The sequence below is a fragment of the Pseudophryne corroboree genome, chromosome 7 (genome assembly GCF_028390025.1).
Source record: "Pseudophryne corroboree isolate aPseCor3 chromosome 7, aPseCor3.hap2, whole genome shotgun sequence".
NCBI classification, from domain to species: domain Eukaryota; kingdom Metazoa; phylum Chordata; class Amphibia; order Anura; family Myobatrachidae; genus Pseudophryne; species Pseudophryne corroboree.
In genome coordinates this window covers 71,026,875-71,044,209 of record NC_086450.1, presented here as the reverse complement: position 1 = coordinate 71,044,209, position 17,335 = coordinate 71,026,875, and the positions used below count along the sequence as shown (strand labels likewise).

Below are 17,335 nucleotides of genomic sequence, written 5' to 3'. Positions count from 1 at the left end.
TTTACATCAGGTCAGACTGATTGAATGATCTGTTTTGCAAAGGAGTAAATTTGTGCTCTGGATGAGGGTAACCTGGCCATCCTCAGAGCTCTGTACTGCAGGGTCCCGCATAGATTATTTCCTCGCAGACCAGTCCTCTTTCTAAATGTAAACCCAGGGGTAAAAGTGTGCCCCATTTGAAAAAAATTAGCGTGTCCCTTTTATTAGTTTATTAAAGCTACTGGTCAAAGTGCTGGGGTGAAACGGTGCATTGCCGGAACCCATAGCAACATTTGGTTAAGTACACAGAAAAGCTGCTGAAGCCTTCACAGCCCCCATGCTGTGATCTGAAAAGAACAGAGAGGTGGCTTCTTCTGAGCCTGGACAGTCCAGGCCTCACCACTGGACTACACCCTCTCATCCCAAAGCCAATTGACCACTCCATAGTCCTATTTGTATTTTTAATAAAAGCCATAGATTTGAACTGTGTTGTGTATACTTGCCTTCTCTCCTTTGAACATCCAGGAGATTTCTGAATGTTAGAGTACTCCCCCTTACCCCTGTGTAAAGTGGCCCTTCCTCATCCCGTCCACTTCCTAGCAAACTATGGGGAGTATAATGCCGCAAATCACTGGTTCATGGGGATGGGGCAGAGTTAATATGACATTTTGGCCCCTTCGCCTCTTCAAAGACTTGAAATTGACGGCATTATGCTGTGAGGGGGGTGGAGCCTAATGATGAGAAGTGCCGGCCTCACCCCCATTACCAGTCAGCTGCATCTCCACTCTGGGATGAGCTATGCCTTTTATAATTGTGTTTTCCTGCAGACCTGGACTGAATATGCTCCTGAGGGAGATTTCGTCCCTCCATTTCTGTCTTTTTTTGCCCAAAGCATTCCACGTTGACAACATGATACTTGCAATTATGTCCAGTAATGTGCACTTAAATGATTTCAATCAGATATTGTTTTGTTGGAGGGGAGAATAGCTTAAAACCGTGTAGATTTTTCAAGGTGTAGTGGAAGTAGTAATGTCTTCTACATTGCCTGTAATGTAACAGCATTTTTTTCTTCATCAAGGTTAAAAAAATGAAGTCTATATATAACGTTACATACGTTGCCAATATATGTAAAACAGGAAAACGGCCATACTTGCTAAAATGCGACTCTTCTATCACTTCTGCGCTTTCAGATTACGTTTTTAAAAAAAATCTACAATATTTGTATTAATGGTCCAAGTAGTTGGAGAGAGTATGAAAGCGGTGAATCTGTCTATTTAACAAACGCAGCCGTTCCGAGAAGTATGAGCTGCTTTGAGGCTTCTTTATACATGTCCCATTTGGTATATTTCTAACAGGGGGGAGACGGAGTACCTGGATTCGGCGGCTGTAAAGGATCTCCAGGTTTTGAGGTAAATATTAATGCACTTACATCTATTTTGACATTTTCTGTTGAGGCCATTATGTACTCTTCTGCAATGTTGAGGGAGACTCACTAATTTTAGGGAGTTCTCATGGACTTCAGGAAGAGCAGGGCACCCTCCTCTTCCCTGTTGAGGTGGATAGAGTAGGGGTTGATGATGTCAGTTGCCGTAGATTCTGTCATCATCGCCCTGCCTGCTGCCACCTGATGCTACGAATTGCGGCATTGTGCAGTGGTGGACAGGGCATCATGATATGAAATGCATTGACAAGCCCCCTCCACCTCACTCCTGGATCTGCACTATAGGATCACCCTTGAAGGTAATGAAAAGAGTGGAGAATTGAACCAGTGCAAAAGTTAAACCAAGCAACCAATCAATCAGCTTTGAGGTATTATTTATCAAGTTAATTTTATAAACTAATAGGCAGAAGCTGATTGATTACTATGGGCAACTTCTCCACTCTTTTCACTGTTTGATACATCATCCTCCATGCTACTGGTGTTTATCTGAAGTTTGTGCTGAATCTTCCTACATTGCTATAAGAAAATATCTCACTGATTTTATTACGGGTGCATCTATATAATAATCTTCCAAGGTCTGTCCCTTCTCCAACATGTGTGTGCAGTGGGAGTTGGGGAGCGTGCCTCCTCTCCAACAGCTCCCACTGCTAGAGTGATAGGACAGACCTCAGCCTAGTGGAGAGGAGGTAGACCTTCCAGGAATAGAATGGGTAAGTATGCAGCCGAATTTGAGGGGGCGGAATGCAGTAGGACAGAGCTATTGGACAGAATAGGCAGGGCAGGACAGAGTAGGGGACGTAGCAATGGTCAAAGTGGGGGGCAGGGCAGGACAGAGAGGAGCAATGGATAAAGAGTGGGGCAGATGGGACAAAGAAGGGTTACAGAGTAGAGTAGTGGGTCGACTGAGGTGACCCGGCATATGCTGAGTCTGTTTACTAGTATACTATAGAGGGAGTTACAGTGGCCTCACACCTAGGAGATGTGAGCGCAATTTATGTTAGGGACTTATCAAGGTGAAACACCATAACATCAGCCCTATCTTCTGTATATAAAAATTCTCAACTGGATTGAATGTCGCTCTTGCAGTTTGAAATGTATGATTGTCTTTCACCATGCTCACATGGCATATGAGGAAAACAGACTGGAAAACTGTCAAACAGGCTCATAGATGGTTGGACAGGCTCTAACAAGGTCAATCATGTTCAACTTTCTTGATTTTGTTTAGTAATTTCTTAAATTTAAAAATTTCAGACAATATGTTGTGCATTTTAAAACTAAATTGCTGAAACAATACAATTTATAATTGAAAATACAAAAGGCAAACAATATCCTGGAATAAATTTAGCTCAGCAAAGAGTATAATTTCAAGACAAGCATGATGGAGGGAAGAAGGTCGCAGAATTAGAGTTTGTCTAGGTGCTTTACTGGACAAAAACTATGGCCTCCTAATTGCATAGTAGTAATGAGTAACTTGTCACTTTCTAAATCTACCAAGTATTCCATTATACATAATTAAATAATTTACTAGGTACTGCGAGACCAACCTGGGACAAAGGTGGTTGCTTTAATGCCACATGTATTCAATCTTCTGTGCATACTGTATGTAGGCCACTAAATGGTTCTGAGGTCCATCTAATTCAGAAACTTTGGTTTCCAAAGTGAGGTGCAGAGAGAGAATATGGGATCCCTATGCCCTAGTGAGTGATACGTTTCCATATCAAGCGTTTCTTCTTTTACCTGCAAATTAATGTTCACCTGTTGTCTTTACAGGGAGAATCTGGACCTCCTGGATCTAAAGGAGACCCCGGATCATACGGAGTAAAAGGAAGTAAGGTAAATATACTCCTGAAAGGAAGGTCCTAATTTGATAGTAGACAAGAATACCAAGAATGTCACCTGGTACACAATACACATAGCATTACACAGCAGACAGAGTGACACAAACCGGCGCTAGCTTAATGTTGCTAAATCTATAGAGAGAATGAAAAAGCTTAGAGCAAAGCAATATCAGGTAAAGTATACATGCACCGGACAGAGATACAAAGTGCTGGCCAGCTTCTGATTTCAATACTGTATATATCTTTTCTTTGCAGGGAGAAGCTGGAGCCCCTGGGAGTGCTGGAAAAACTGGTAGTGCTGGGAATACAGGTGACAAGGTAAGATTTTAAGAGATCTGTTAAGAATGTTGGTGTATCTGGAATTACACTTCTCAACACTTACATGGTCATCAAATCTGACAAAGCCTTAGGATAATAATAGGAGTAATAAGCATTAACTATGTGAACCTATAGTATAGTATAATAACAGGGCTTATCTTTCTGCATTTATGGAACTCCGGTGTCTTAGCCCAAGCCGCCACCCCAGGTGGGTTATGGTTAGGGTAGGGGTCAGAGGATGGGTAAAATATTACCCAATCTTTCAGCATTCCAAAGGTTGGGATACCAGTGTCGCTCATGTGTCCGCCGGCATCACGACCGCCAGGCACATGTACTGTATCACACCCTTATGGACACCATATGACCTGTGCTTTGTTGGTCTAGTTAGATGACACAGGGGAGAAATGGGAAACCCTTCTTATTATTTTCGCTTCCCCGGGCCTTGGTGATAATTACTCATTCCTTCAGACGATAGTTTGCCATTCTGTTCATGTAGGCTTCCCAGCTGGCCTATATTACTGCTGCCACATTGTACTTATACGTTCCTACTTAGGTCACAAGCCTACCTACGGTTGGGGAAGCTTGTGACCGAAGTAGACCTTATAACTGCCTAATTCTGGAAACGTAACCAAAGAATTATAAGAGGCCATATAAGGCAGATGAATCACTAAAGCAAGTCTTCAGGCCGGTGGAGTTTCATTGTATGTCCTTCATGTTACTAATACCTGTATATGAAATGGCTTCCAATAATTATTTTTTTACTACCAATTATACGTCAAAGATACCCGATGGTAAATCCATGGCACCAAATTATAAATCTTTGAGAGTAGATTCACTAAAGCTTCTAAAACAGACAAGTGTTGGCCATAGCAATCAATCAGATTCCGTCTGTCACTTTCTAAAATGCAATAGAGAAATGACAGTTAGCATATGATAGTTTGCTATAGAAAACAACACCACTAATCAGTTTTAGAAGCTATAGTACAGGGGTGGCCAACCAGTCAGTGACAAAGAGCCAAAAAATCTTGCTAGGTACGTGAAAGAGCCGACATCGAGCCGAAGGCGCACATGCAAAAATGGAATGTGGTCTTGTACCTGCTAGACCACGTCCCTGATATAAAATACATTGAAAAAGCCAGAAGTACATAACATACATTTTTAACACCAGATCCATTGAAAAAGCCAGATTCACATAATAAACTTCAGCTCCCCTATGTGTCACTCCAGCCAACACCCTGCTGTCACTCCAGCCAGCTCCCCCATGTGTCACTCCTGCTAGCACCCTTCTATGTCACTCCAGCCAGCTCACCGTGAGTCACTCCTGCCAGCACCCCCCTGTGCCACTTCAGCCAACTCTTCCATGTGTCACTACTGCCAGGACCCTGCTGTGTCACCTCAGCCAACTCTCCCATGTGTCACTCCTGCCAGCACCCCCCTGTGCCACTTCAGCCAACTCTCCCATGTGTCACTACTGCCAGGACCCTGCTGTGTCACCTCAGCCAACTCTCCCATGTTTCACTCCTGCTACCACCCTCCTATGTCACTCCAGCCAGTTCTTCCACGTGTCACTACTTCCAGCACCCTCCTGCGTCACTCCAGTCAGCTCCCCCATGTTACACTCCTGCCATGACCCTCCAGTGTCACTCCAGCCAGCTCCGCCTTGTGTCACTCTAGCCCACTCTCGTGTATCATTACAGCCCCCCCCCCCCCCCCACCAACTCGTGCGATTGCAGCAGCCACTTATATGTCCTCTGTTTTCCAGTGGGTGTCTCACCGCTAGTATCTGGCTCCTTCAGTTTTCAGTTTGTAGTGCTGCTGCATGTCTGGCTGGAGTGCAGCAGTTTCTGTATCTGTTGTGGTCACATGCTTTAGAGTGTTGGGAGCCACATTTGAATAAAGAGAGAGCCGCATGCGGCTCAAGAGCCACTGGTTGGCCACCGCTGCTATAGTACATCTACTTCTTGTCCTCTATGTATTATATAATAATGATAAATTCTTTTAATTTTAAATGAATTACATTATTGATGAGTCCATAGATTTAGTGACTGACCGACTGATAAATGGATGAACTCTAATGGCAAATCCATGTGTATCAATAACAAATTAATGATTAGCATTGGTACATCCGTGGGTTTCTAATGATACATTATTGTTTTTTTTAACAATAAACACAAGACTTCTGATGATAAATCTATGGTGGCTTTCCAGTGATGAATGCATGGCTTCCAGTCATGAAGCCATGACTCAATAATATATGGATTGCTTTCATGAATACCAATGGAAAGGTCACATTATAGTATCATAATATTTATTTATTTATTTTATAAAGCTATTGTTTTAATTAATAAATATATGGCTTTTTATTATGATAAATGGCTTTCAGTGTTGGACATATTATTTTAAATTATGAATTTATAGCTTCAATAGCAAATATATAACTACCAATGATAAATACGTGTGATTTTATGATGAACCAATAAAAATTAATGGTAAATCTGGGACTGCAAATTATGAACTCATGGCTTCTTTGAAGAATTAGTGACTTCCAGTGATAAATGAATGGCTTCCAATGTTTGCTCCATGGTTTCCAGTGATGGCTCCATGGTTTCCAATGTTGGCTCCATGGTTTCCAGTGATGTTTCCATGGATTCCAATAATATTTTCATGGGTTCCAATGATGGCTCCATGGCTTTCATGTATGGCTGCATGGCTCCAATGATGGTTTCTTGGCTTCCAATGATGTTTCTTTGGCTTCCATTGATGTTTTCATGGCTTTTTATGTAGAATCAATTGCCATCAATTATAACTCCATTGTTTTCTATGATATAGCCATTTTTTCCCATTGATGAATTCATGGAATCTTATGATGGCTACCAATGATAAATGCAGAATTTCCCAAGATACATCCATGGCTTTGAAGCATAAAAAGGCATGCTATGAAAAATCAAAAACAAATTAAACTAAACCTAAATGCTGAATCTAAATAAGACAAATAAAGTTACTAGCACATGCTTAGGAGATAGATCATGTGTTCTGTTTGCTATATGTAATCATTTGCCAGCACAATGTGGAAAAAAATAGATGTGAAAAAAACACACTGTATTTAGCCTGTAGCCAAAAAGCAGAAAGAAGACTTACAGCAGAAAATGTTTCCAGTATTTATGTGTTACAGCATTAAACGGCTACAAGATCTCGTCAAGTTCAACTGTTTTCTACAATTAGTAAAATTACACTTTTAAATATGTCTCCATGTTCCAAACATTTTGATTGCAGTTGACTAGAAGATAACATTGCCATGATTATATTACAGGGAGACCCTGGCACAAATGGACCACTGGGAGAGAAAGGGGAGTCAGGTGACGAGGTGAGTGGCTGTAAGGACATATAACAGATTGCAAACAGGGAATTCTTGGTAGCTTTAAAGGTTGTGAATTTTGTTTTTGGTCTTTGCAGGGCAATGCTGGACCTGATGGACCTTCAGGTGAACGGGTAAGAGAAATCGCAACATTATGATTACTGTTATACAGATCAAAGCCACAATTAGGGCCGGATTCTGAGTCACAAACAATACCAATATTCACGCAAATGATCACTAAAAAGTCGCACAGCGCATACATCCCATGGTGTATACGCACAGTGGCGCAGTAGAAATTGAGATGCATGGACTGTACTGGAAATGTGCTGGCCATTCCTAGGCGGTGACTGGGTGGTGGCTAATCAAACACATAGAGATACACTTATTTGCATGTCATGGGAGCATTGTGGGTGTGTTACATAACTGGTTGCTAACTCACGCTTCATTGCGTACATTGGTGACCATACTCTGATGGAGAATCTGCACCCTACATAGGGCTGCTGCAAGTGTCCATTGTGTGACCATGGTTGCCTCTAAAGCCATATCAAGCATATTACTGTGTCTAAAGACGCTCAAAATGAGTGTCTCAGTCCTTGCACATTCAAATGCACTCTTGTACACCAGGGGAAGGCTGATATAAGGATTAGCATAAAGTTGCAGGTGCAAAAGATGGCAAAACAACTTGTCAAAACACAGTCCTTGTTGAAAAAGAATGGAGTTGTGTTGCACCATAACCCCCAAACAGAATAGTATAGCAGAGAAAAGTATGGTCTTTCATGCTGGCATTCCACTGACCTGCTGTGGTTTGGTAAAAATTACACAATTTTATTTCCACAGTTGTTTATCTAATAATTCTGCAGAGAAAATTCATATGAACAATAGAAAAGAAAGAAGCCTGACCTTCAGAATTTTAGAATATTTGGGAGCAAGGCTTATGTACATGTTCCAAAAGAAAAGAGTACCAAATGGGAAGGTCATGTAAAGGAATCCATGTAGCAGCAGCATAAACTAAAAAATAATTCTACAATCAAGTTCCAACCTTGAAGAACTATGAACCAATATTAGACTAAAACATTAAGTCGGGTTATTGAAATAATGATTATTCTTATACACATTACAACAATTACTGTATCTGTAGGTGTGAAGATTGTATTTGTTTTGTTAACCTGTTAATGCATTTCAAAAAAAGACATAGAAGGCAGAACACTGGATGGTAACAGCTAGTCAGATGTATACAGGGTCTTAACTAGGGGTATGCTTCTGTATCACCACCCAGGGCACAAGGCCAAAGGGGGCAGCACTGTCGGGTGGTATTCATGTGACCGACGGTCAGGAGACCGACGGTCACATGACATCCTCCAGCATCCCGACCCCCACTATCCCGATGGTCGGCATGCCGACCAACAGGGACTATTTCCACTCGTGGGTGTCCACGACACCCATAGAGTGGGAATAGAACCCGTGGCGACCATAGGTCGCCACCGAGCCCGCAAGGGGCTTGCTGCACTCGCCCCTCCCCGCCGGGATCCCGGCGTCGGTATGCTGCCAGGATCCCGGCGTCGGTAAGCTGACCGGCGGTCAGGAGACCGCCGGTCAGCCATACTACACCCGCACTGTCACTGCCTCAACGGCACATATATTTTGATTTGCAGAGTTCCTGGAAGGGCAGCTCGCAGTCCCTATAGCCACCATGCACGTCCTTAGGACCTACCCAGTGCTCATATCCCCATCCCAGCCCCCTCTTCCATGTGTCATGTTATGTTGCTCTACAGAATACACCCAAGCAATGTCTAGTACAATGTGCTGACATCTCAGTGAATCAGAATAGGCATATTACTCTAAATAACTATAACACTCATGAACCACCCAATACATCCTAATCTTTTTAAAACCTGATTAGTAGAGACCATGGGGGTCATTCCGAGTTGTTCGCTCGTTGACGATTTTCGCTATGCTGCGATTTGTTGCAAAATGTGCATGCGCAAGGCATGCAGGGCGCATGCGCTTAGTTATTTAACTAAAAACTTAGTAGATTTGCTGTGGATTCTGCGGCGCTTTTCAGTCGCTCTGCTGAACGGTGAGTGATTGACAGGAAAGGGGCGTTTCTGGGTGGTAACTGAGCGTTTTCCGGGAGTGTGCTAAAAAACGCAGGCATGTCGGAAAAACGCGGGAGTGTCTGGAGAAACGGGGGAGTGGCTGGCCGAACGCAGGGCGTGTTTGTGACGTCAAACCAGGAACTAAACGGACTGAGCTGATCGCAATCTGTGAGTAGGTCCGGAACTACTCAGAAACTGCAAAGAATTATTTAGTAGCAGTTCTGCTAATCTTTCGTTCGCTATTCTGCTAAGCTAAGATACACTCCCAGAGGGCGGCGGGCTAGCGTGTGCAATGCTGCTAAAAGCAGCTAGCGAGCGAACAACTCGGAATGAGGGCCCATGAGAGCAACATGCCACTATGTATACCAATGTATATAGTTTGTATACAATGTTATTCTAATTGTTCTTATTTTTCAACAGGGAGGTACAGGAGAGCGGGGTCCTCCTGGGGTATCTGGTGTACGAGGACTCAGAGGAGACAAGGTAGTGGTCATGATAAACCTTGCAGTTAGCCTCTTTGAAATTCACAGTTAATCTGTACAGTATTTTAATATCAAGATTCCTGTTTGTACAGTACTTAAAGATAAATTACCAACCAATCAGCTCCTAGTTGTCATTTTTTTTTTTAAACAGGGGCAGATGTACTAAGCCTCAGAGAGAGATAAAGTGGAGAGAGATAAAGTACCAGCCAATCAGCTCCAGTCATTTTTCAAGCACAGCCTGTAACATGGCAGTTAAGAGATGACTGGCTGGTACTAAGGGGGAGATGTACTAAACAGTGATAAAAGTGTAGAAATGAGCCGGTGGAGAAGTTGCCCATGGCAGCCAATCAGCATTGACGTAACATTTATAATTTGCATACTATATACGTATACAGAGCAGCTGATTGGTTGCCATGGGCAACTTCTCCACTGGCTCACTTCACCACTTTTATCACTGCTTAGTACATGTCCCCCTTAGTCTTGGATTTAGGTACTGACTAATTTAACAAATCTGTGCCGAGTGGGGCCTTAAAGAGATTTAAATGTAAAAGTAGAATTATTTTTTTTCAAACACCAACATTGTAAACCATCTCTATGTTCTTGGTAGGGCAGGGCCTCAGTCTTTAGCTTTGCTGTAGAAACAAAGCTTACCAAAGACTGACCCAGCAGTGAAATAAGCAGTTACATGTTCTACATTTGTGCATGGTCAAGAGGAGCTCAGTTACGGGGTCTACACACAGGAGAAATGTTTGCCCTTTGCGATACCATATTAATTGCAGCAATGTAATCAGAAAGATGGAGCCAGCACAGAAGATTGCAACGGCTCTGGTACCACTGGGAACAAGGATGAGGGAGGGGCTCTGCACAAGAGGGAGGGGCTTATCGCAAGAGAGATGTCGGTTATGTTCTATTACAAAATGGTACTTTTTGCAAAAGGTTCGAAACAAACTCCAAAGAAGCCATGTAACCTACTATTAGTGAGTTTTTGAGGCATATGTTGCAAATGTGTCCTCATACACCAGGGATGGACAGACTTTTGAGTTTGGTAATTTACTCTAAAGGTTGAAAATCTTTTACGATCTACCAAGTAAGGGTGTTTGTGCACAGCCTCAAAAAGGAGGCACGGTCTCACAGCAAGGGGCGTGGGGGACTGTCCTGCCAAAATCAGGATGCTTGGGAGGTACAGTATGCTTTTTAGGGCTATGAGCCAATGAAACATAAACTAAGAATATTAATACTATATAGTAGTGCCCCAGTTAGTATGCCCCACAGTAGTGCTCCAGTTAATATGCTCCAACATTGCAATGCCCTATATGCCCCCACACTGTAGTGCCCCACATGCTCCCACACTATAATTCCCCATATGACCATATACTGTAGTGCCAAATATGTGCCCATTTGTAAAGTACCCCATATGTCTCCACTCTTGTAGTGCCCCATTCTGTATGCCGTTACACTGTAGTGCACCATATGCCATTGCCCCCACATTAGAATGTTGGTTATATAAAACAAGTACAATAAGCTTCATGAGTCCCCAAGCCAGTCCCCCAAAATCAAAATAACAATGCTGGTATTCTTCTTCTCTAACAGAGTACATCCAAAAGGCAGCCTACTGTAGCAGCAGTGGTATCCGCCCCCTAGAGCCACGGACCCTAACTCTAATGGAAATGTTGACATTGTGTCAGTGTTACCATTTTGCCGGTGTCGACATTAGTGCTGTTCACATCAACGACACCCTTCTGTTACCGACATTGTGAATGTTGGCATTTCTGACTGCCCTCCAGTGAGCAGATGGCTAACAAAAATACAGGGGTATGGGTCATTGGGTCGACACATTAGGTCGACATGCATTGGGTCGGCCACTAAAGGTCGACATGCACTAGATCGACAGGGTGTCTAGGTCATCATGTGCAAGGTCGACAGGTCAAAATGTCGACATGGGTTTTTAGACTGTTTTTGGTGTTGTTCTCTTCGTAGAGTGACGGGGAACCCCAGTTAGTGCACCGCGTACCCTCGCATGGCTCGCTTCGCTTGCCATGCTTCGGGCAAGGTGATTACCGTTCCCATTAGTAGTCCACGTGGATCGTAAAGTATGAAAAAGGTAAAAAAATGAACAAAAAAAGGTGAAAAACTCATGTCGACCTTTTGACCCGTCGACCTTGCACATGTCGACCTAACGAACCTGTCGACCTAGTGCATGTCGACCTTTAGTGGTCGACCCAATGCATGTCGACCTAACGACCGCTACCCAAATACAGATACAATTAAGCGATAACTGAAAACTGAAAAGTTCACAAGGAAGACAAAAAGATAAGGGATTGACTGTTGATTCATTTTTTATTACTTGTTATTAGTGTCCTATTATGTCACTTTCTAAACACTTAAATAAAAGTTAAGTTTTACATTCTTGATATACAAGAGTGCCCCCCCCCCAAATATATGAGTCTTTCCCTCTTCTAATCATTAGCTCCAAGGTTTTTTTTATTTATCTGCTAATAATAGTTATAGTCTCTTGGGGTTTCTCTATTTACTAACAGAGGGGGAGATGTACTAAGCATTGGAGGGTGATAAAGTGGAGAGAAATAAAGTACCAACCAACCAGCTCCTAACTGCCATTTTTCAAGCACAGCCTGTAACAGGGCAGTTAGGAGCTGATTGGCTGGTACTTTATCTCTCTCCAAGGCTTAGTAAATAGACCTCATAGTGAGATACAGTATATGCATTTCGTCTCTTTATACCAGTTTCCCTATACTATAGTTTAACATGCATCAACTTGCCTCTAGTACATCAAAGTTGCATGAGGGCAAGTTAATAAAGTGGATCCTGAATTAGGACATTCTAAATGATACCTACCAAGGGGTCATATTTACAAGGTAATTTAGGACCATCTGACTGTCTACTTAGCTCAGGCGTGTCCAAACTGCGGCCCTCCAGCTGTTGAGAAACTACACATCCCAGCATGCCCTGACACAGTTTTAGCATTCTCTGACAGCAAAACTGTGTCAGGGCATGCTGGGATATGTAGTTTCACAACAGCTGGAGGGCCGCAGTTTGGACATGCCTGACTTAGCTGGTTACATACTGAATGATCTCTAGCAGAATGTATGTAACTGCGGATGCAACTGGAAAATCCTCTTTTTATACATCACGCATTACATGATACTGAGAACACGAGAAGAAGTACTGAGTTTCTACAGGTTCACAAATACATGGGATTGGCCGTGCAAATCACAAACACTTGGCACAGCTATGCACATACCTCATATGACCCTATAGCTAACCATTGGTACGGCAGTCCTCAAGGCAGTGGGTACTGTAACAAGTTCAAGAGAGTTATGCCATTCAAGAAACTCGTTTTCATTTTAATAATTGGTCATTTAAAATAAAATGTTTCTCCCTAACCTGTGAATGCAAATTCATATTGCACACTACAGATATAGCAGCACATAATTCCTAAGGTTAAATTGAATCAATAGAGGGATCTGAGTAAGGAATCATATGAACACATTATGGAAGTAAGCAGGTGTCCCAAAAGACTTATGCTTTGCCGTAAGAATCAGCTGACTCCGATGACTTCAGATATTGTTCCGCATCACCTTGAAATGTCGATTATTCTATTGGTAAAGTTTGTATGTGACATGTGCAGATAAAGAGTAATGCTAATGTTACACATAATGTTTAATTGTGGCATACATCTCCAGCTTGTATAATGGGCTCCACTGACCCTTTGGAGCCATGTAATAACTACATTATTATACAAACAGTGTGGTGATTTCTGCACTGGAATATTTGTATAATAATCACCATATTCACATAAAGGGAATACAATGAAAGTTATATTTTATCTGTTACAAAAGTGCCCCGTTGCAGCTTTCTTTACCGATCTCCTCTGCTCTTTGTATCATTGTACCACATTGTTACGTCTGTTAATAAAACACAAGTATACTTTATTCTTTCCTTATATAGTCAGTGTTACCGACTTTGTTACTGTGTGTGGTCACTACATATTGGATCATCTACTTTCTCACATTGTTTGTTTTCATTCTAGGGAGAAGCAGGACAGGCAGGAGACCAAGGACGGGACGGGCCTGTTGGTCCCAGTGGAGACCCAGTAAGAGATGATAGTTGGGGTTCAGCCCCTATAAGTGATTGTACTGTGTATCAGTTTCCCAGCAGATGCCACTGGGACACATAGAATTACATTGTTTATAAATCTTACAGTAAGGAATGGAAAAGAAAATGAAAATATCCCCAACTAGGACCAATAATTTCTTTATAAGCCATGAAATTCTGTTTCTCTGTAGCCAAAAGTAAATTCTCAACCTATTGCCATCTTTTTACTGTAGAACTTTGTTACAGTAACATCTACTCCTATGGGGGGTATTCAATGCATGTCGTATCCTCTCTGACGGAGAGCACCCGACAGTGCAGTATTCAATTCTCGGCCAATTTCCGGCAGGTTTTGTCCATTTCTCGACAATGCTGATCCGACTTATTTTTGAAGTCGGATCAGCATTGCCGAAAACGGGCCAAAATCCTGTTGGAATTGGCTGTGAATTCGACAAAACCCGTGGATCCGCGGCTAATCCGCCGATCCACGTGGTTTTTGACAACTGGCAGTTTTTCCGACAGTCAGAAAAACGGCACTTGCACTGAATAGATTGAATGCAAATTCGCCCTATTCCTGTAGAAAAGTGCCGGTATTTCCGACTGGCAGAAATACCGGCACTAATTGAATAGCCCCCTATGTCTTTAACCATAAGATTAGTTTGGACATGTAGAGAAGGTTACGCCCTGATCCGACAGCCAATAGCATGTGCATATCTTGCAAGGTAACACCCATTTCCTATATGACACACCCCTTATGACTTCTGCAAATCAAGACATTTGGGAGGTATTAGGGCAAATTAGATCATGTGCTTGTCTCTGATATATATAGCATTATGATGTACTTCTGTAAAATACAATATACCTTCCTGTGCTGTAATATGCTTCCAGTTGACCACTGACCTCCTCTGAACTGTGGGCCTACAGTAAGTTATGTTTGTACGTACATGCCTTCGCAGCTGCGATTTTTTAGCCTATGGAATTGTTAATCATCTCAAGTGAATCTGCCACCCAGAAAAGAAGGCAGACACCCTTCAGATCCATTGCAAAATCATTCACAACTGCGTACATGCAGACTATGCGCAATAACGAGGAATATATCGACTGCTAGGGTAGACACTGCAGTAGTGATACATATGCAATGCTTTCTTACATGCATGATCGCAGCTGACGGCATATACACGCCCTGAAAATGTCCAAGTCAGGCCTGAGTTTTTGCTGCCACTCCTGGGTACCTTCCCTAAACTGTCCCTTTTTGTCAATCGCTCTACATATAAAGGGGCAGATCTAACAATGAGTGATATTCTTGTTTTCACTCGTTACGAATGATAAATGGAGCTCCAGGCAATCAGCTCCTAGCTGTCATTTTTCAAACACATGACAGGAGGTAATTGGCTGGAGCACCATTTATCATATGAAACGAGTGATAACAAGAATATCACTAGTTGTTACATCTACCGTAAAATGTCAGTGAGAACGCAATCGCAATGGTATGTCGGCACGTGCACGGTGTGATCGCAGCAATAGCGCAGTATTCCGGTAATTACTCAGATGCGGTAACATCAGTTTTGTGTTTAAACATGATTTAGGGGGTAATTCATAGTTGATCGCAGCAGCAAATTTGTAAGCAGTTGGGTAAAACCATGTGCACTGCAGGGGTGGGCAGATATAACATGTGCAGAGAGAGTTAGATGTGGGTGTGGTGTGTTCAAACTGAGAACTAAACTGCAGTGTAAAAAGAAAGCAGCCAGTATTTACACTGCACAGAAACAAAATAACCCACCCAAATCTAACTCTCTCTGCAAATGATATATCTGCCCCACCTGCAGTGCACATGGGGGGTGATTCCGAGTTGATCGTAGCCCTGCAAAATGTTGCAGGGCTACGATCATGACCATAGACATGTGGGGAGACGCCCAGCACAGGGCTATCCCGCCCCGCATTTCAGTGCAGCCCCCTACCCCCCCCCCCCCCCCTGCAGAAGTGCAAAAGCATCGCACAGCGGCAATGCTTTTGCACTTTAGGAGTAGCTCCCGGCCAGTGCAGCTTTAGCGGGCTGACCGGGAGCTACTCGTCGCTCCCTGGCCTGCAGCGGGTGCGTGTGATTTCACGCAGCCGCTGCTGCCCGCACGGTCTGGCCACGCATGATCTGGTCCCCCCCCTGCCCACCGACCGCCTCTGCCTGTCAATCAGGCAAAGGCGATCGTAGCGCAGCGACAGCCTTCGGCCATCTGGCATGCGCTGGTGCACTGCGGCGCTGGCGCATGCGCAGTTCTGACCCGATCGTACTGCTGTGATAAACTGTAGCGTGCGATCGGGTCAGAATGACCCGCGTGGTTTTGCCCAACCGCTAACAAATTTGCTGCTGCGATCAACTCAGAATTATCCTCTTAGGCCCTCATTCCGAGTTGTTCGCTCGCTGCTAATATTAGCAGAACTGCTAATCTTTCGTTAGCAATTCTGCTATGTTAAAATACACTCCCAGAGGGCGGCGGCTTTGTGTTTGCATTTCTGCTAAAAGTAGCTAGCGAGCGAACAACTCGGAATGAGGGCCTTAGTCCCTGTGTTGTTTAGTGATATGAAAGATGAAGTTATTAATTTTGGACAATGGCCATGGAAAGTTAACACTGATAATAGATATTTGCCAATTTATCTTTCTGATTGTATTGCTATGATTTCTTACTATTTTACTGTGTATAGTTTTATATGTGTAGATACATATCTACATCTTCTGGAGAAAAAAAAAAACTCAGCTCACTGATTTACTGTATCTAATTTTCTTCTTGCAAAAGCTCTTTCATTTTCTTTCTAAATCCTTCCTATTTGACCTTATTTTCTCCTTGTAAAAAACATTTCAGTCTGAAAGCTCTTAATATAAACATTGGCATATCACTTGTAGTGCACTCACTGTAAGGAGACGCAGTAGCCGAGATGTTGGAGACATGAACCAGAAAATTAGCCAGAATGTGAATGTTCTGCGTTTCAGAAAGAAATTGGAGTTCCTCCATTATAATAAAAATAATAAACAAGATCTGTGTTTCGGACCAAATTAAATGACAGATAAATTCTGTTCAGGCATTACTGTAATCACACAAGTAGCAAAGAGGTGCCACCTTAGAAAGCGCTCATGCCAAGGACTTCTGCTTTTCATTTGTGATTTGGAGAGGCGGGAGTCTGAAGCACAGCAAACGGTGGTAGTTAGAAATGAAGGCCCAGATTTATCAAGCCTTGGAGAGTGATAAATAGCACAGTGATAAAGTACCAACCAATCAGCTCCTAACTGTCATTTTTCAAACACAGCCTGTGACATGGAAGTTAGGAGCTGATTGGCTGGTACTTTATCACTGTACTATTTATCACTCTCCAAGGCTTGATAAATTCTCACTCCTCACAGTAGTGCTCCTTATTCACATGACATCAAACCATATTGCTCTTTACTCACAATAGACCACACAGTAGTGCCCTTTCTATACGTAACACCACACAGTAGAGCACCTTATACACATTATGCCACACATTAGTAATGCATTTATACACATAATTCCACACCGTAATGCCCCTTACACATATGACACACATTCTTAATGTCCTTATAAACATAATGCGCCTTACACATATGCCCCAAATTATTAATTCCCTTATACACATGACACACATAATGTCCCTTTCATGTATGCTGCACATTATTAGTGCCCTTATATACATAATGACACACATAC

General features: G+C 42.7%; 1 protein-coding gene across 1 annotated transcript in view; it reads left to right on the top strand.

Moving 5' to 3' along the window:
* COL6A1 (collagen type VI alpha 1 chain) overlaps positions 1 to 17,335 on the top strand; it is an 80,848-nt gene that overhangs the window by 23,248 nt on the left and 40,265 nt on the right. The window contains exons 14-20 of the mRNA XM_063933282.1: positions 1,335 to 1,388; positions 3,191 to 3,253; positions 3,514 to 3,576; positions 6,887 to 6,940; positions 7,030 to 7,065; positions 9,448 to 9,510; positions 13,558 to 13,620. Coding sequence (XP_063789352.1) covers positions 1,335 to 1,388; positions 3,191 to 3,253; positions 3,514 to 3,576; positions 6,887 to 6,940; positions 7,030 to 7,065; positions 9,448 to 9,510; positions 13,558 to 13,620 — 396 coding nt within the window. The remainder of the gene's footprint in view (positions 1 to 1,334; positions 1,389 to 3,190; positions 3,254 to 3,513; positions 3,577 to 6,886; positions 6,941 to 7,029; positions 7,066 to 9,447; positions 9,511 to 13,557; positions 13,621 to 17,335) is intronic.